Source organism: Bos grunniens, chromosome 9, assembly GCF_055505025.1.
Source record: "Bos grunniens cultivar Pamir isolate PY7600 chromosome 9, Bosgru_T2T1.0, whole genome shotgun sequence".
NCBI classification, from domain to species: domain Eukaryota; kingdom Metazoa; phylum Chordata; class Mammalia; order Artiodactyla; family Bovidae; genus Bos; species Bos grunniens.
Genome location: NC_141173.1, coordinates 41,679,890 through 41,700,912, shown reverse-complemented (window position 1 = coordinate 41,700,912; position 21,023 = coordinate 41,679,890). Strand labels below are relative to the sequence as shown.

General features: G+C 39.3%; 2 protein-coding genes across 5 annotated transcripts in view; one reads left to right on the top strand and one right to left on the bottom strand.

Moving 5' to 3' along the window:
- The window catches only part of LOC147365857 (coiled-coil domain-containing protein 162-like), a 210,639-nt gene extending 207,254 nt beyond the window's left edge, over positions 1–3,385 (top strand). For all 3 annotated transcript variants that reach the window (XM_086317383.1, XM_086317382.1, XM_086317385.1), the window contains 2 exons: positions 1,344–1,468; positions 3,194–3,385. In XM_086317383.1, the coding sequence (XP_086173509.1) occupies positions 1,344–1,468; positions 3,194–3,280 (212 nt within the window). In that variant the 3' untranslated portion in view covers positions 3,281–3,385. The remainder of the gene's footprint in view (positions 1–1,343; positions 1,469–3,193) is intronic.
- A 4,228-nt stretch (positions 3,386–7,613) lies between these two features.
- On the bottom strand, positions 7,614–20,111 carry CD164 (CD164 molecule). Of its 2 annotated transcripts, XM_086317428.1 has the most exons (6): positions 19,853–20,111; positions 16,733–16,807; positions 15,452–15,523; positions 14,053–14,088; positions 10,984–11,040; positions 7,614–10,113 (listed from the first exon to the last, which is right to left on the bottom strand). In XM_086317428.1, the coding sequence occupies exons 1-6, from the start codon at positions 20,040–20,042 to the stop codon at positions 9,947–9,949; spliced, it is 597 nt and encodes a 198-aa protein (XP_086173554.1). In that variant the 5' UTR covers positions 20,043–20,111; the 3' UTR covers positions 7,614–9,946. The 2 variants fall into 2 exon arrangements, with proteins under 2 accessions (XP_086173554.1, XP_086173555.1); XM_086317429.1 differs by lacking the exon at positions 14,053–14,088.
- Positions 20,112–21,023: the final 912 nt, after the last annotated feature.

Sequence of the window (21,023 nt, the reverse complement as noted above, 5' to 3'; positions counted from 1 at the left end):
CTGTTCTCTTCTGGGAGTTTTATGGTGTCATGTCTTATATTTAAGTCTTTAAGCCATTTTATTGTGTATGGTGTGAGGGAATGTTCTAACAACTTCATTGATTTACATGTAGTTGTCCAGCTCTCCCCACCACCACTTGCTGAAAAGACTCTCTTTTCTCCAATGTATATTCTTGCCTCCTTTGTCAAAGATTAACTGATCGTGGATGTGTGAGTCTATTTCTGGGCTCTCTATTCTGTTCCACCGACTCATGCGGGCTTGATGAAGGTTTGTTTCTTGAGGACTGATTTCTCTCTGCATCTCTGGGCCCTGAGCATGCTGGGAGCAGACAGGAAGTAGAGCCCCTTGGGAAGCAAGATGTCTGTCACCTCTGTAGCTTCCATCCTCTGTTCAAGCTCACATGACAGGACTGGGGAATGGAGAGGGGACTGGGCTGACTCAGGTCATGTGACCAATTTTGAACAAATCACTGAAGCCAGAGACTGAGATGCCTGGTGGTCTTAGGCCCAGATCACATGTTCTCCTGGAGCTGAGGGGAAGGTCAGCTCACTCTCTCCTCCTCTTCACAGTAACTGATTTATTCTTAATTGAAGTATTATAGATTTACAGTATCATATTAGCTTCAGATATACAACATAATGATTCAGTATTTTTATAGTTTTTTGTTATAAAAAAATTAAAAGTTGTTATATAATACAGCAACTATTTTAAATCTTCATGGTCTCTGCAGACACTGTCCTCCTCCTCCCCTATCAGATGGGAACTCCCTCTACTTCTTGTCCCCAGCCTACCTAAACCTAAACTCAGCTGCTTCTCCTTCCTTCCTGTTAAAATAGAAAAGGTGTTCCTTTTCCTCCCTGGGATAATCACTGTGATCAGCATCCCATGGGCTTCTATCGTCTCAGGGGCCTTGAGCTAATCTTTGTCTGCTTCCTGTCTATACATTCATATTTCCCACCCATCTATCCTGATCTTGCAATGAACAATGACTTGTTGAGCATGTATGTGCCATCAGCATAAAATCCACCATAAAATCTGATCAGTTGCTTGAGCCAGAAATCTGAAAGCTATTCTTCCTTACCCTGCATACCCAACTAATTACCAAGTCCTATTAATGTGAATATCTCAGTCTGCCTACTTCTACCCACAGGTCCAAGTAACCCATCATCTCTTTCACTTGGTCATAGACACACAGGCAAAAGACACTATCCATGTTTTGACATCTTCACTCAAAACTGATGAAGCTGAATCAGATACCCACTTTAAGCTCTAAAATTTTATGAATTAAACCTAGACCTGTACATTGCAACTAGAGATATAATTTAACATTTTTCACATTACAGGCCTTATATCCCAAGCTCACTACTCCCTGAGTTCTGCTTCCACATCATCCAGATACACCCAGCAACACCTTTTAAAGACTCAACTCACGGGCAGCAAAATAACAAGGATTCAAAGGCCAAAGACTGTAAGTAATGATAAACTTGATTATATGAAACAATGAAAAATGTAAATATGAAATCATAGTTTAGGGTCACTTCAAAGTTACATTAAAAAATTGTGCATCAAGATCTTATCTCAATGGTTGGATCTTAGAAAATAATATTCTGGGTTTCTCACTAAGGGAATTTGTCCATGAATTATTGCTGAATTAACATGTTCCTGCAGGAAGGAGGGTCTAGGGTTTCCTATTCTGCCATCTTGATGGCATCACTCCTCAATAATAAAATTCTAATGTTGAAACAAGCCCAAAAGCAGTTACTCAATTACAATTCAGTAAATGGGTGTGCAAGTCAGTACAACACCTGGACATGTTCTTTTTTCTCAGTCATCTACAGTGATTAACTAGCAGTGCCACAGCCTTTGCATCCCTGGCAGAGCAAAAATAATTGAAGTCAGCCTTAAAACACGTGAGAAATGCTTGGAATACAGATTAGGTTGAAGTATAGCACATATTTGAAGAATTTTTTTTAACTGTTTCACCTCTTAGTTTATTGTAAGACACCATTTGAATCCCCTTTCACCACCTTCTCTATGCTATTTTAATAAATATTACACTCTTTGTTCCACTGTTTTTCAGAATCCCCTTCAGAGAGGTATATATATCTAGTCAACACACTTAATAATTCCTTTCCTCTTACCTTGAGAAAAGTTAAGAGGAAAAAATACAATCATTCTGTCAGAAAATATGCCATCCTAAGGCCTCTTTTGAAGCCAATGGTCTAGTTTTTGGACCAAAAGTTTGTTGCAGTATTTCGACATATAGTTAAAGGGAGACACACAGAGAGGGAAGAAGCAGGTCAGGAACATACCCAACTGAGAACCTTGACCAAGTAGGGCTACATTATCAATGCCTGCCTTGTGCTTGACCCACCGATCTCTGTGCAGACATCTTTCACCAAAAGGTGACATTCTACTACGTCTATCTGCTTCTGCAAAAGCCCTTTCCAAAAGGAAGCGATGTTCTGTTGACCTGTGTGGGACCACAATGGCTTTTAAGCTTTACTCTATCCCCACTTCACTCCCCAAAGCAAACGTTCCTTATGGGGCAGGTTGCTGATCACAACTCTTATGGTTGAGAAAGCTGCTAAGGAGCTAAGTACATCAGCGGGGATGCACTAGGTTTCAGATTTAGAAGGTTATGGTCTAAGACCAATTGTTGGCTACATTACTCTATTAAATAAATAAACTGTAATAAATGTCTTATGGGCCCATTGGCTTGTGTATAGTAGAGACCAAGGCAAAAAGCCTGAGGTCCAGGAAAGCCACAGAATCATCTGGCACCTCTTCAAATCTATCTAAGGTCTGACTTCTTAAACAAGGTCTATGAGACAAGTCAGATAAATACAGACTGGGAGGAATTTATTGAAGGCTGAAATATAAGACCACCACTGATTTTCTTTTAAAAGTAGCACTGCACTAACATAAATGATAAAACATTAAGGAATTTATTGATTTCTCCAAATATGAGATCTCTTTCCTTCCTTAGCTGGACATGGCTTTCCATTAATGGGTTCATCCCTGACTAGTTCCCTTTAAAAACAAGAGGCAAAATATGTATGACAAGGCACACTAAATGGTCTAACCCAGACTGAACCAATGATCTTGGTCTCAGTAGTAAGTCACTTGTAATGATGCTATAATTATTCATCATCTTTTAAAAAGGCTCTAATACCTAATAATTATTTTGCAGGTACCTATTAAACACACAAAAAGAACTGACCATGTCTTCCTACCCAATGTGGCAGACACTGTTCAACTTCCAGCTTTTCAAGTTTAAACGGCTCCATCCAGAACCCCATTTAGACCTGATTGGTAATCATATACTTTTTTCAAGTTTTATTTCTATGAACATTTGAATGAATAAAAATGATTCTAAATTCCATTAAGCCTTTTATCTCAGTTTTACCGTATGTGAAGATAGTATGGAAAGACTGATTGGATGTTGAATGTCCCAAGCGAAGCAGGATTTGACCCTAAATTTTAACAGTTGATTTGCATTTCTACATCCTAGGCCTTGCCTCTGGTCAACCAGCAGCCTCTTAATATGGGTTCTAGAGTTACTGATTAGGTGGGAGAGCCAAGAGAGAGGGCACTGCTGGCCAGACAGTATTTATTAACAAGTGAAAAACCAGGTCAGAGACTAATCTAAGTAAATTTCAAAGCACTTATTTCTATTTGTTTCACTTAAGAACACCATTCTCTCAAGGCTTTTTATTCTTCCTACAAACAGCAAAACCCTCTTCAGATTTTTGTAAAGTCCTAATCCAAGTCTTTTTGTTGAGACAGGAAAATTTATCTTGGGTAAAGGAATAAACATCAACAGATAAATGGAACAGAAGAGACCAGAAAAACATATTTACAGACATAAACTTCTATATTAAATATCTAAATGCACATGGAAATTTATTTCTGAAACAAAATAAAAAACAAAAGGAAGGTTGATGACTGAGATCAAAACTAAAAAATCAGCCATGACCAGGTAAGATACCACTTAAGTTTCTGAGGTCCAAATTCACTCTTCATTGTCTTCTATCAAGTAATGAATCTGGACTCTGCTAACATGTCTTCTTTACCACCAGGCAGGATGTTAAGCTTTGTCAGTAGAGGGTGCTAGAGGAAGAAGGGTTTCTCTTGGGTTCTGGGCTCCTCACCTGGGCAGGCACCTGCTGCTTTTGCAGTGCTGAACTCCAGTGGTGCATGCAGTTTCTTGGTGGATTGCCACTGGGACAGCACCTCCTGTGAAGGGGTCCCCCCGCTGCCCCACTACCCCCCCTTCACAGCTTCAGTGAACCCCTCTGCCATTCAGCCTTGGCCACACCTTCTCCAATGAAGTGTGGATATAAGCTCAGGAGGGTAGTGATGCACAAGGGTAGTGATGAAATAACAAGTGGTAATAGTAAGCGGAAGGACAAAGAAAACATTCTGGTATCTGCTGGTAGGAAATGGAAGGCAATCTCAGTGTGTGAAAATTTTCAAAGTGGAAACCCTGGGTGCAGGTGTCCACTTCTGTTTGCTCTAGAGAAACATTCACACATATAAGCAAGGTGGCAGGTACCAAGGCATTCTTTAGAAAACAGTAAAATCTACAAATTACAAACAACCTAATTGTTCTTCAGTAGGTAGATACTTACAAAAGTCATACTATACATACCAACAGAGAATTTAAGAATTTGGCATAGCTAATGAGTGAAAAAATATTTGCAGGATAATAATAAAATAAAAATCCACATCATGTATTTTCTAAGGGTATATTTAGTTGTGTGTATATAAATACTGAGGGGGAGAGTTTACCACCAAACCAGTTCTAATAATTATCTCTGGAAAGTGGAGAAGGACAAAGACGGGAAAGAGGCTGGGATTATCAAAGCAGACTTTACCTGTAATAGTTTAAGAAGAAGAAGAAAAAACAGAATATGTATTTGTTAAATAATTAAAAATGAAGACTTTAAAAGTACTATCTTGAACTTTTACTTCTGGCCAAGATGAAGTAAGAGACTGGATATACCAAGAAACAAATGAAAAACTAGGCAAAACACATTAAACAGTGGTTTTCAACACACTGGACTTCAGCCAAAGAACAGTGATCCTTGGAAAAAAGGAAACCACCAACCCAGCTTACTGCCTTGAATTTCTAAGCCATGATGCAGGAAGGCAACACCTAGGCAGAAATCAGTGGACTTCCCTGAGTTGAGATGGAGCTGAGAGTTAAGGGAGGTGAAAGCAGATAGAGTTCCCAGGGCAGAGAACCAGGGAGGGGAGAACTACACAAAGGAGAACTCCAGAGACCTGCAGAAGGTACCCCTCAGGTATTCAACAATGTACTGGTCAGGACACGTACACGAGCAAACTATCCAAAGCTGGGGAAAGGTTTAGAGGAAATAGTACTTGGAACGCACACAAGGCCAGGAGTAGAGGCTGTTTCCACTAACCCAGACCAGAAAGCCTCTTAATCCAGGGAGCACTGGGTAGATAATTAGCCAGTGCAGAACTGGGGAACAATTAATCCTAGAACAAATGTTCTGCTCTCTTAACAAAGCTTAAAAAGCAAGATCTGAAAGGAGCCAACTGCTGTCAAGAAATTTAACTATGTCCCAGAACAAAAATAACCAACACCCGACAAGTTAAAATTTACATCTGGTATACAATAAGAAACTACCAAGCATACAAAGCAACGGGAAAGTTATGACTTATAGTGAGAAAAAAATCAATAGAAACTGACCCAGATGTTAAAAATTGATACATGTTCAAAACGTAAAGCTGGAATATGTGGAAATATGAAAAACACCCAAACTGAACTTTTAAAAATGAAGACATCTGAAGTGAAAAGACTCCAGGTAAGATTAACAATAGATTAAACACAGTAGAAGAAAGTATTAGTGAATTTAAAGACAGTAATAATCTGACACGAAGTAGAAAAAAAAACCAAAACAGTACATGGGTAAATTTTAAGTCACCTTCTAGCAGCCTCTGTGGAACTGAAGTCCCCAGCACAGAGAATGGGAAGGACAGAAAAAGATATCTGAAAAAAATAATAGCTGAAAGTTTTCCAAATCTGATGAAAAACCACAAATCCAAGACACGCAACAAACCTCAACCACAAGAAACAAAACAGCATCAGTTCAGTTCAGCTCAGTCGTGCCTGACTCATTGCAACCCCATGGACTGCAGCATGCCAGGCTTCCCTGTTCATCACCAACTCCTGGAGCTTGCTCAATCTCATGTCCATGGAGTAGGTGATGTCATCCCACCATCTCCAACCATCTCATCCTCTGTCGGCCCCTTCTCCTGACTTCAACCTTTCCCAGCATCAGGGTCTTTTCCAATGAGTCAGTTCTTCCCATCAGGTGGACAAAGTATTGGAGTTTCAGCTTCAGCATCAGTCCTCCCAATGAATATTCAGGACTGATTTCCTTTAGGATGGACTGGTTTGATCTTGCAGGCCAAAGGACTCTCAAGAGTCTTTTCCAACACCACAGTTCAAAAATCAATTCTTCAGCCCTCAGCTTTACAGTCCAACTCTCACATCCATACATGACTACTAGAAAAACCATAGCTTTGACCAAACAGACTACAGCATAGCACATTACAATCAAAATGCTCAAAACAAGTGATAAGGAGAAAAACCTTGTAAAAGCAAGAGGAAAAAATAGACACGTACTGAGGAACAAAAGATAAAGATGAGATTTCTCATAGGACACAATGCATGTGAGATGCTGGATCATCATTATTAAAGGACTAAAAGCAAAAATGTCAATCTAGAACTCTATCCAATGAAATCATTCAAAAACGAAAGCACACAAAAACTGTAAGAACTCACAACCAGTATCTGTACCAACAAAACTAGAAATGTTGAAGGTTAAAAGACATCCTTTAGGCGGAAGGTGAATACCGGCAGCAACACGGTACCTACACAAATGAAGGAGGAGCGCAGGCGCAGTAACCGCACGGGTAATACACAGGGCGTCAACCATTAAAACGGTAACAAAACCAAGACACCCCATCCACCGTGAACACCACGCTCATCAAAGTAACAGTTTGTCTTTAGCAATGTTCTAGGGGTCTTCAATCCACTCTTCTGGGCTTTAAGGCTGATAGAAGAGTGTTTATTCTCTCTTCTTTAGTCCAAGTTCTGCAATTTCATATAGAATGTAATTTTGCCCCAAACATGGGCCTACAGAATCAGATTTCACATACCAGCATGTGGCTTGGTACTAAATATTTATACCAAAGACTCTGAATAGAAACCCAATTTTACTTTACATGCAATCTGAATGAGGCAGCAAGTCGCAAACAAGCTTTCAGATATCTAACAGCAGATGGTATTCTCATAAATACTTGGTAAACTAGCACCTAAGTAGATGATTTCTATTTGAGGAAGATCAACTTTTTTGTCAATAGCAAGGCAAACCAAGTCCTTCCTCCAACTATCCTTTCTAAGGCTCTGTTCTCCACTGGTAAAAACATCCCTTAGCTACTATCTGCTGGTCTTGAGGAGCAATGAAACACTGAGTAGACAAGCCATTTCCAACAAGACTAAGGTAAATTCACTAGCATTAAATTTCATAGTCAAAATATAAACACACACTTCAGTTAATAAAATAAAAAGCAGATTAACCCAATAAACATGTAGATTTATTTTAGATTGGTTTGGTACATGATACAGATTGGTTTTGCAGTTTTTAATGAACTGAAATAGAAATTTCTAAATACAGCAGTGTCTGCCTGTGCAACAATTATCCATAAGGTAAGATATGGGATTTTAATAGAACTACAATCTGCATGAACAAATCAGGTGAAAAATCTGAAAATGTTTCTATATACTTTCTGGATTAAAAAAAAAAAAAAAAACCAAATCATTAATGGCTCAAGATACTAAACTGCTCAAGAGGGGAAAAGGCTGTGAGTTCACTGTAAGAGCTCTTCTTGTAAAATCTAATTCCATATTATGATTCTGTTAGAGCAGTATTCAAAACTACAGAAGATGAGAGGCTTCGTCAGCTACATTTTCACAGAAATAGCTATAGCGTTAACATTAATGTGTGGCAAGGTATTCGTATCTAAGTAAATGACAATTACACCATTGTAGCTAATTTTTACCCCTTTGGGAGAATGGAAATTCTGTGTATTTTCAACTGAATTTTGTACTTAAAGCAATCACTAAAAGCTAACAGCCATGGCACCATAATAAAAATTTTTGTGAGGTACCTAGAATATCACTACTGAGAGAAACACAAAAATGTGAGGTAAGCCTACCTTTTCCCAAAAACCTTTGAAGCCAGAGATTTTAAACAATTAAGGCACTTGAAAACATTAGGTATATGTACAAATGTGCAAGTAAAACAAACTTTAGCTGTACCAGCAAGTAACAAAGAAACAGTAAATCTTCACTTTAAGAACCTTTAATTATCTAAATATAAGGAATTCTGGCTTATGAAATGGACCAAAGCAACTTGTCTTGTACTATAAAATATTGAAAACCAGTACTAAAATCGGCCCCTACAGGCTAAAGAAACTAAAACAAAACATCTTAATGACCTAGAAAAGCAAAAGTTCATTTTAAACTGATTTAAGCCCCTGAACTAATCCAATGTGTCAAAGGCAGGGAAGAAATATCCCTCAACCTGAAAAAAACTAGTGCTTCATGAGGAAACTAAAAAATAAAAAGTACACATGCTTTTCCTACAACAGGAATTGAAACTAAGAAGAAAGCCTGGGAGAGGAGAAACAAAAAGTTCAATCTGTTTATCCAGGGCAATTATCAATAAAAATTTAGTCATCTGATCAACTAAATTTTTTCTGAAATTATACTGCTCACATTTGCTATTTCAAAACTTAAAATGACTGTCTCATTTAAAGAGTTAGTAAATGATTGTAAAACAACTTATTTCTTCCTTGTCTTATAGAAGTTACTTTTCAAAAAAGCTCAGTGGAAATCTTTTTAAGGTACAACAGTGTTAGGATACTTTTTTGAAGTACAAAGGAAAACACAATTAAATCAACTGTATCTTTATACTTTTTAACAGCCGTAAGAAAAATGGTGGGAGGTCCAATAGATGAAGGCTTTCGACTCTGTAGAACATCATTTAAGTCACTCAGGCTTGAAATAAAGTAGCTAAGTTTTCAATTAAATACTAATAGTATGGTATCTAAAAGCAGGTTTACTACTGCTCACATCAACAGTTACATCCTCAAACCAACTTTTCCCTTCATTAACGTAAAAGAACAAATCACCAACATTTTTAAGTTATAGTCTACCTTTCAGTCTGTCTTTTAAGGCACTGTTCTTTATTTCTCAATGATATAAGGTGCTTTACAAGTATGAACAATAACCTGCTATACTTTTCATGTTGTGTATCCTCTCATTTCTTTAAATCTGGAATGTAATTCCCTGTGTGGCATCTTTTTTCTAATGTAGAAAAAAATAACTGTTATCAAGCACAAAATTTTACTCTAAGGGTACTAAATTTATAAATTTATTCCACTTTTGAAACGATAGCCAAAAATCCACCTGACTGATGCTCATTTGGCACATTCTTCTCAATTCTGGTCACTAAACTACATCCTGAGTTAGGATGAAAATAATGCAGCTTTCAGGCTTAAAATGATTACATTTAAATTGCCAAAAGAGTCATGAGGTTGTCTGCGCAGGACAATGTTTTCCATCACTTAAAGTTACATTTGGCATGTCAAGCAGAGAGAACACAATCCCACAGCAGCAGCCATGTAAAATGAAAGACAGCCACAAGGACTCATGCAGCGTACTTTAAATAGGCCCGTTGAGCAAAGTGACTGAACTGATTCTTCTTCAAGGGTGATGCTCCTATATGCATCCTTTGAAAAATTAAAGATCCTAGAAGAGCGTCTTCCATGTGGGACATCTTGAAAGATAATATTTTGGTTTCAGTGAGTTACACGCCAGTCCTTGTTAATTTAGTGGGTCTCTTTACAGAGTGTGGTAGTTTCGTTCTTTAGATTTGCAGAATTTATAGAGAAAGAAAATTACAGCCTGCACACCCAAGACAAGGACAATTCCTCCAATGAAACTGGCTGCATCAAAGGTAGACTTCCGAGTAGGGTGTATAGTTGGAGATAGAGTGGTATTAGTTGTACCTGGTTCAATGAGATAAAAGAAGTAACAATACTTAGTAAGATACTCAGGAAGTCTCATGATCTCTATGATAATTTCAAGACTCATCTGAGGCTTTTTGTCATGTGTTTCTATAAAGTATTTCCTCTTGTGTCAACAGCTTCCTAATTGAGGAAGACAATCATTTATCAATCCCACTCTTCATTCTATCCAACATCAAGTGGTCAATGGTGCTAATATAATTTCAAATATGAAAAGGAAAATTTATTCTCTTGGCACATTATGCCCTGTGAACATATTAAGCACTTTTAAAATTTGCAGTTTCTTCAGACTACATATCTTAGTTAATTGCTAGAGTAAATATTAATGTGTGTTTAAAATTCATACTTTGCATTTTTCTAAATTTATAAAAGGTAAATGAAAATTTGATTACAGGTTTTCAAATTACAAAAATAATCTTAATAAAGCCAAAAAAATTCACAGAACCAAAATTTTCAGTATTACCAAGAAGTAAAAAGGATGGCTATATTATCTTCAAATTGACACAGTCTAATACAGCACACAACCAATCTCCAACAGTAATCAGTGTTTAATTTTTAAGTTATAAGAAATTAGATTTTACCTACCGATTGTACTAAAAGGGTTTTGGAAAACCGTTACTATCTAATTCTAACATTTCACGCCAAATGTGATTACAATTTTAAAATGTTTTCGAGGACTCTCAGCAAACCTATCCTTATTGCTTTAACAGCCTACTACCTTGGTCTTCCAAATCTAAGAGATGAATTTCAGTTCCTAACTATTTAAGAATAAAATTGGGACATGATAACAAATAGTAAAAGCTAACACTGCACACACATCCTATCTCACTTAGTTTTAAAACCCACAATTACCTGATGTAGTAGCTGTGGTGGAAGTTGTAGTAGTGGAAGGCAGAGTTGTGGTTTTAGCTGGAATGCAAATGAAATGTATTAAAAACTTAAATTTCTCAATTATCTAGCATCTATCTTTTAAAAACATAACTACCACTTCAACATGCTTCCAGTTGTTTTTTTTAACAGAATAAAGGCCAAATCTCAGTTAATGGTTTACTAACATATCTGCACATTCAGAACATTAGCTTTGAAGTGTATTCTAAAACATTAAGCAATCATAAAGTTGTATCTATGTTAGCATCTATGTACATATATAAAAATTTATATATACACCTGGATACAGTTTGCAAAAAAAACACACAGGTGGGCAAGAATTTAGGTGAGGGAACTATTGGTTCTTTCTCAATAATCCTGCTTCTAAGACAAAACCCATTAACTTAGTAAGTTATGGTAAGAAACGAATACAATTCAGTATTTCTTAAAGTAGATATCAAGATTTATCTTCTTCATTTCAGGGGTTTGGAAAACTTCTTAACGAGGCAGACAATAAACATTTTAGACTTTGTGCACGGTGTAATACACAAGCAGCCAAAGACAAGGAGCAGATGAATCCACATGGCTGTGTTCCAAAATTTTTATTTATAAGAACAGGTGCCCTAAGGCCCTAATTTCCCTCATCTAAATGATGTTAAGAGCCCAAGGGTAAGCTCTCCTCTACTGTAGCACATGAGTTCAAACAATTATCTGCTGGTGTCTCTAAAGAAATGCACACTCATGGGAAGAATAAGTTTGAATGTAAATACATTTTAGGAACTACAGCACTATGTTAAAAGAGACTTCAGACAGTATCAATACTACCAATAAACATTAGTAAACACTATGATATGTGCACACACTTATTTGTACTCCTTTCTCTGTCATTGTAAGCACTGTGGTCCCACTCTTGGTTGGACAGTTAGGTCATCTTTCATTTCTCCAAGCTATGAACATCTCACAGGGAAATATGTGATCTCCTCTCTGATAGGATGGATTCTTATACAGATTTCCTAGATTAGAGGGTATGGTTATTTTAAGACTCATAATGTGTTCAAAGTTTTCCTTGCTTGTACCTTTTGTGAAACCACAAAAAAATGTACTTTATAAATTAAACATGTATCAAGTCCTTTACAATACTAAAATACTATTACTAATTTTGTCTGACAACACTGGGAGAAAAAATTCGCAAATTTGCCATTTGTGTCTCACTATTCGGGCACCCCACTCCAGTACTCTTGCCTGGAAAATCCCATGTACGGAGGAGCCTGGTGGGCTGCAGTCCATGGGGTCACTAAGAGTTGGACACGACTGGGCGACTTCCTTTCACTTTTCACTTTCATGCATTGGAGAAGGAAATGGCAACCCACTCCAGCACTGTTGCCTGGAGAATCCCAGGGACGGGGGAGCCTGGTGGGCTGCCGTCTATGGGGTCACACAGAGTCGGACACGACTGAAGCGACTTAGTAGTAGTAGTATTCACCCTCTGAACATGGCAAAAAAGTTATTTTTTAATTTGCATTGGTTTCAATCTCTGAAGCACTAGAAGCCTACTACATAATCAATGAAGACAGGGCTATGAGGTTTAATTTTTAGATACTTGTAGAAGTTGCCCTCATTTTTAAAAACAGTTCTCTAGAATTATCACAACGGAATACCCATCTGGGTTCAATCTTGCCTCTTTCCAAAAGCCTCTCTACACAGAATAAGTTATTATAATGCAAATCTCATCATATGATCTACATGGTTTAAACATCCCAGCAAGGCATACAATGGCACTTCTCAGTCTGGCTCGTGACCTGTTGATTGTCGTGCTTGTTCTCATCTTATTACTGGATACTCCAAATGCAATTCCCTGACTTTATTATATTACACTCTTTCACCTCTCCTTCACATGTGCTGTCTGCCCTGCTCTACTTGGGAAGTTCCCCTCTTATTTTACCAGGTAACTTCAAGACTCAGACTGTCAACCTCCAGGAAGTTGTCACCACATATTACTCAACACACACACCTTCCCACAAATACCCCAACACACTGTGCTTTCTGACCTTTCATAGTTCCTACAAGAGACAAAATACTATCTTACTTCTGTTCCTATATCCCTATCTTCTAACCTAGTACTTGTCCTGGAGTAGATGTTTTTATTTACTCTATTAAACTGGTAAAAAATTTATACAAGGAGATAATATTTAATGCTGTTGAAGTGAAGTGACAGTCACTCAGTTGTGTTCGACTCCTTTGCAACCCCATGGACTGTACAGTCCATGGAATTCTCCAGGCCAGAATACTGGAGTGGGTAGCCGTTCCCTTCTCCAGGGATCTTCTCAACCCAGGGCTCAAAGCCAGGTCTCCTGCATTGCAGGCGGATTCTTTACCAGTTGAGCCACCAGGGAATGCTGTTGAAGGTGTGGTTTAAAAACTTTCTGGTTTCTGAAAAGCAAACAGTATTAAGAGCCTTAAGATTATCATATCCTCTGACCCAGAATGCTGTTTGAATCAATCCTACCAGAGCTGGCAGCAAGTATTTTCCTGTAAGATATTCACTGCACAGAGAATGAAAGATGACCTATCCAACTAAGAGTAGATGAGTAAAGTGCATACAACTACGTGTGCAGTACGAAGGCAATTCAAATGTGCATGGGCATGTCAACCAATTTCCTAATAAGTGTATTTATTAGGAATCTATAGATATAAATATAGTTAGTTCTGAAAGAACTGAAGACATTTTGGTGTACCTATGGATGACAAGAATTAATTTCCTTTAGGCTTCTGTATTTCCTTAAGAGTTCCACAAAATCCACAAAACGCAGTTTTCAGACTCAATGTACAAAACTACAACAAATCTGTTCAGATTCAATGAACGTGAAACACTACAGTTATCCGTCTGTCACAAACAGTACATATTAATGTAATTATTGCAGTCCAAGACTAAATGTCTACTCATTTTTAAAATTAAACTAATGATTTTTAGGTATTAATTACTAAAGTTACTCATCAACAAAAGTTTAAAAAACCCTCAAAGGAGGAGGAAAAGAGTCAATTATCTTGTATTACCTGTAGAATTGGTTGGCGTTGGTGTGGTAGTGGGCACTATTTAAAAAACAAACATGTAAGTCAAAGCTGTCTAAAATATCATAATCTATAACACTATTTCCCAACCTGCAGTCATTTGAGTACTTTTACAATTTTTTCATTTTAGTACCACCTATGGAGGAGACAGACAGTTGCTGTCCCAACATCGGTCCTCCATTCTTTAGAAACAGCACCAATTTTTAGTGACACCCTCCCCTGCAAAAACATTTCTTAGTCTCCCCTGCAGCTAGGTAGCCATGTGTAACTGCTAGAAAGCATCCGTAAGGTAGACACAGGTCTCTCACTTTCCTTTCCTCTTCCTGTTGGCAGAAAAACCATTCTGATGGCTGGAACACGAGCATTCACCTTGGACAATAAGGGCAAAGCCATTTCTGAGGAATGACACAGTAAAAGCATAGAAAGAGCCTGGGACTCTAATGATTGCAGATGCTACTCTAGCCTGCTAGCTCCACTCAAGCCCAGATTTCCTTTACATGAGAGCCAAATTAATCTTATCAATTAAACCACTTGAATTTGGAGTTTTGTGTCCTTGATGGCCAAATGAATAGAATTATTCAATTTTTCCTTAACATATTTTAAAATTTTATACTCTTATTTCTAAGCAATATTATCATATAATTAAATACTAAAACTATTCATTCTTTTACCACCTAAACCATATTATGGACTGTATGTAGGGTATAACTGATCTCATTCTAAGGAAAGTTTCAGTTAGAAAGTTCAAGTTGGGGTGAGGGAAGGGAAGGGGAAATGACTACTGAAACTACTTACAGGTAGACTTGAAGGTTATTTACTCTAGAAAAATCTTTTATTCTATTTAATTATTAATATACCAAATTAGGAATTTGACTTTCCCATTAATTTATAATCTTTTTAGAAAAACCAGCTTTCATCCAGGAATTTTAACTATTTCCTGGGCAAAGATGAAAGGTTAAACCATCAAGTTTCTCAAACTAAAATACAGAAAACGGATGAATAAAGCAGGGATTCATTTAATCAGAGCACAAACTAAGCTGACTGTGATAATCACCAGTACCATAATAAAGAAAGTGACAGAACAATGTTGTTCAAGCCTGTAAAATGCAGCAAATAGAGAGGGTCTAAAATTCAGTGAGTATCTGGAAGAGGTTAAAGAAAAATAAAGTAGAGGAACAGATATCTGTACTTATAGCATTCCACATTATGTACCACCAAACGACTAAATCAAGCTTCAATGCAATGAGTATGAATATGCTATTAAGATCCAAATTTCTTGCAAGATAGAATTATGGAAATGCTTCAAACCAAATATTGAAATAAGGTTTCCTAAGGCAATGATCTTCCTCATCTCCTCTTCTCAGATACCATAGTGAACACTTACCAGAACAGAATCCTGTGGTGTTCACCACCTTGCAATCACCAGCTGTTGAATTATCTGAACAGTAGCTTTTACCTGTTATGGGAAGTGAGGGTGGTGTGGGATGAAGGAAAGAAGAATATCAATTACTCACTTACGTTATCTCTGACTTTGTTACTATGCTCCAGAGTTCCTCCCCAAGATAGAACTCAAGTACAAACTCTCTAGAAGTTCACAAATACTCCATTATTATCTTTTCCCCATTGTTTTAAATACTACACAGGATCTCTCCAAACATCCTTCTAAAATCCACATGAATATACTGAACAGATAAGTCAGAAACACACAGACCTCAGAACTGTGGTATAACGAAGGTTGCTAGAATTCACAAGAGGGCTGAGTCAGTAGGGAGAAATGCTTAGAAACTAATAAAGGCTTAGTAAACATGGGAGGTGCTCCAGAGCAGCAGCTCTGTTCCAGACCTCTGCTTTAGTCTTCTACACTTTCTAAAACTGCTTTCCTGGATGGGAAGATGTGTAGCAAGAGTAAGAGAAAGTTTTCCCCAACATATTCAATGGTAAGGCATCCAATCTCCAGAACTTGCTGATCCTGTCATACAAGAGGGGAGGGGCACACTCTTAAATTCCATTTTATGACCTAAAGAAAAGTGACCCTTATATAACAAAAAAGTTAATTCAATTCAAACTTAGGCTAATTCCTTATTTTTAAGAGGTTTTTAAACTTTCTTACATACTAATATAATTTCCAGAACTCTTAAATTTTTCAATGAAGAATAACAAAGTTTAATACCATGTAGCTTTGGATTTTTCTTTATATAAAAAGGAAACCTGAGAGATTATTTTACCAATAAGAAAAAATTCAACCATCTTATATTTGCAGAAGATAAATATGGTTCAAACATTTTTCAGGGCAACAGTTTTCAGGGGAAAATCCCTTAACTTTCTTTCATGGCTAATTTCAGTGTACTAGTACACTTAACCTAACCACAAAGGTCTAAAATTTCTCTTCCTTTTAAAGGTATTGAGCCTTAACTATCAAGCCTAAGAAATTAAAGGGGGGAGCATGGGAGACATGGGAGACAAGCATGGGAGACAACAAAAGATTTTAGGGGGAATATTAAGCAACTGATATTTTAAAGGAAAAGTATTCGATTTGCAAAACAAACAGTGCCCACCATCCTAAATGTTTTACATTTCCAAATGTTCAAGAATACCTTGCAGCAATTTTTTAAAATGTTAGAACAATATAGCATTCTCAAAATTAAAGCAAACCCAAAGATCTTACCTTTACATTCTATCCAAAAGCAGGTAGCATTACCATCAACACAGGAAACACAACTGTTTCGGCTTCCACAGATATCTAGGGGTGGGAGTTAAAATATATAAAATCCATCAATCGGTAGCTCATTCCGAGTCTGTACTACTTATCTTTGTTAAACAGCAGCAAGCACTGCATACACTACCAGACTTACTTTTTCACAGAAATGGCAAAACTTTATAACTCATTCACAGAGGAATGGATACAAGTGTGCTACACAAGAGAATATTATTCAGCCATTAAAAAAAAGAAATCCTGTTATACACTAAAACATGGATGAACCTTGAGGACATTATGATGAATAAAATTACCTGGTCACAGAAGGACAAACACTGCACGACTCTACTCACATTAAGTATCTAAAATAGTCAAAGTCTGAAGCAGAATGTAAAATGGTGGTTGTCAGGGGCTGGGAGAGGGGAAAATGTTTGCTGTTCAATGAGTACAAAGTTTCAAACAAGATGAAAACTTCTAGAGATCTGTGCTTCTAGTTTATTACGGTACAGTACACTTACAAATCTATTACGAGGGCTTCCCTGTTGGTCCAGTGGTTTGGAATCCGCTTTGCAATGCTGGGGTTACTGATCCCATCCCTGATCAGGGAAGACCCCACACGCCTCAGGGCAACTAAGCCCCTGTATCAGAAGGGCACACCTAGAGTCTGTGCTCTGAAACAAGACAAGCCACCCCACCGAGAGAGGTCACCTCTGCAGGAGGAAACTAGAAAAAGCTGGCACCTAGCAACAAAGACGACCCAGCATAGTCAAAAATAAAGAACAAAAATATCTTCTTTTTAAAAGCTATTAAGAGGGTAGATCTTATGTATTTTTAAACCAGACACATAAAAAACCCCACAAAACTATAAAGCGGTTTACTAAAAAATTCTTTCCAATCATTATAAAAGACTTTTGAAACCAGAAGGCAACTCAAGAGAAAGGGGGAACAAAGCACAAGCTAGTGTTAACACTCAATACTTCATGGTGCCTATCTAAACAACCCCTTGTGCACAGCAAAAATTTCAGATGCTCAGTTTCTTGAGGCATTTTTAAAAAAGAAAAAAATTGGAAAAAAGGCTGTTAGAAGGCCAACACTACACACAGGGAAATCACCGCCCCCAAACATCAGATGTGAAATGGAATTTTTAATAGTAATAAAGATTTATTATAGGTTGAACCCAAGCTCTGATGATGTCTACTCTGAAAAACCTGAGATCATAAACACAAATGATCCAAGCTTTCCAGGGTTTTCCATGAGAGGATAAGAGACAACTCACCTGGAAAGGGCTACATTCACAAAATTTAACAAGTTAGCATGGTCTTTGTCAATAATTTAAGCCAAACAGCTCTGAGACAGAACATTGAAGAAGGCTACATACAATTCAGTGTCTGGACTATGGAACTGGGCTCTACACTTTCCTAGAAGCTAGGTGCCTCCAAAAATATTCTCATTTGCTTTCCCCCTGCCTAAAAAAAGTTCTGCAAAGAGGAATTGCATTTCAATATTTATCAGAAATTGGAACAAATACAGTACTTTTTTAGGGGTAGGAGGAGAGTTGCAAAGTAAGTAAGTTCAGAGGTTTGTATACACCTGAAAAACGCTAGTTTAAAATCTTTTGTGCTTGTAATGAATGCTTGGTTAGCATAGCGTGTGTTACTTACAATGAACTAAACTGCTGCCTTTCAGACTGCAGTGTATCCAACCACCACTTAACAGAAGAGACTAATCATCTCCTTTGCACTCATTTCAAAATACACAAATACAATTAACGTATCTCCAAACCTCTCTTCAAACACACACACACACCCTACCAAAAAAAAAAAAAAAAAAAATTCTAGGAGGAAAGTACCAAAAGAGCACAAAACAAATTCTGCTCTATCATCTTGGAAATAGTGAGGTTAGAATCTCCAGTACTGTACTGCAATTTACTTTCCTCATTAAAAGATGTTTACAATCTTTCATTATATATTTTATTTAAACCCCTATAAAACACAAAAACTAGAGAAGATATTTTCAAATAGATCGGCCTGGAAAAAAATTCTTACACTGCAGCAATTCTTAGGTCAATATGTTACTCCTTACCCAGTATTAACTAGGATAACCCATCAAACTGGACTCTTAAGTTTTAAATATCTAGGGAGGGCCTTCACTTTATTAACTCAAATTTATCTCCCCCTCTGTTGCGCGTGTTGTCATGACATTGATTTTTCTGCTGTAAGACTGTCAGCGTACGTTTCAACCAGTCCCCAAATGGAGTCAGAGCTTAACAAAAGGTCCCGATCGGGTTCTGAAAAATCGATTGACCTGGGTTCCAATGTCAGCTTCACAATCTCTAAACACAGGATTCTAGTGGAATTACTTTATCTCCATCCAGCTCCTAGGTTTCACCACTTATCTTCCAGTTTAGCCTAAATTTCTAAGAGATATACGCGAAACACCGGGTACACAAATAGGTACTTTTCCTCCTTTGCACACAGCACCGAGTATAAAGTTTTAATTAATTAAATGCTCAAACTTCAGATATATCCTGCAAAATCTATGTAATTAAGTCCCAAGCGACTAATTTTTTCAGACCCAGGACTGAGACACCAGCGCGGATTTTTGTCTCCCACCTCTCTTTCCTTCTTTCGCCAACTTCGGGAGAAACCTCCCTTCGAAAAGACGACCTGGGTTGCCCGGGTGGACACAAACGACTAACCTCGGGGAGAGGGAGTTGGGTCTCATCGCCAACTTTGGAGGCGGTCGCCTCGCCCCCCAATCAACCTCACTGCCGCCACCGCAGAAGGAAGCCACGTCCCCTCTTCAGAGCCTCACGTGAGGCTGGGGATTACTAGGCGCTTTTATACAACACCTCGGCGCGGAACACTGTGGGGTCGCAAACAACCCTACGCCCTCCGAGGCTCCCCCAACCCTTCCAACCAGGGCACTCCGCAACCGCGGCCACCTCGGCCCGGCCCCAGCCGGACTCGGACGGGCCGCCATGTTGCCGGACCGCGGCCCGCCCCGGCCCCGCGCACCACACGCAGGGACGGCCGCTCTGCCCGACTGGCGGGCGGGCGAGCGCAGAAAGCCCGTTGGGCCGGCGCCCACCTGGTGCTGGAGTGGTGACCGGCGGCGGCGGGAGAGTCGTCGGTGACACCGGGACTGTCGTGGTGGTGGGCGGTGGAGACGAGGCTGTAGTCACGTTCGGGGCCAGGGTGGTGTTCCCAGCCGCTGTGATTACGCAGAGCGCGGCCAGGCAGCCGACGGCCAAAAGCAGCGGGCGAGACAGCCCAGACATCGCGTCCTCCGCGCTGGCGCTAGAGCGAAAGCTGGGACAACCTAGGCTGCGTCCGTCCCTCTGTCCACTGCAGCGCCGCCTCCGAGACTCCACTCCCCCAGCGGGATCGCGCCGGCGTCACATGAGGGCGGCGTGCGAAGGCGGGGCGCCGGCAATACCAAGTGGAATCCTCTGGGAGGAGGGGGATGGAGGAACCGAGAGGAAACCGAGGAAAGGTTTTCTCTCAGGCGACTGTATTGGCCAATCGAAGAAACTGGCCAGATACAGGAAACTCTTTTCTTTGCCCTCAGGTTGCCATACAGGGCGCTGCCGGGCTTTTCTCGTTCTTGCAATAGAGAAGGATCCCACCTCGAGTCAGATGGAACAACCTACATGATGTGGCGACGGCGTCCTCGCGAAAGACTTGCTAGGCCCCATGTGACCTCTGGGGCGGCGCCTTCCCGGACGGATTCGAGCTGGGCGGAAGTTGTTTCCGAGCGTTTCGGTTAGAACCCCGGCAAGAGTTAAGTTTTTACTGTCCTCCGGCGTTCCCAGCATGCTTGCATAGGTATCCTTCGTAGGACCCGCGCATTTCCCCGTGAAAGTCGATTTCGCTGAAAGTAACCTTGTGTTTGGACACCCCAGGGAGATGGAGACCCCACGCATTTAAGGAGTTTGTGCTCCGCCGCCCATGTAGTGAGAGCGGCTGAAACACCGAAAGCAGTCTGCTGGTGCCGCGCACCGTTTACTCTGCCACACTTTCCCCCCCTGACTTATCTTGGGGATTTCAGCCAGCGGTAGAAACAGCTAGTCAGTGCCACCTTTGTAGTCGAAGAATCAAAGACAGTATGGGTTGGAGATTGATCCGGTCTGTTCCCACTCCCACTTCACAGGTGAAAACACCGAGACTCAAGAGACTTGACCGAAGGGCGCAGTTGCTTAGCCTCAGGGCTGTGTTTCAAAATCCCTATCACGGCTCAGCCTTTTAGTGAGATGAGCGCC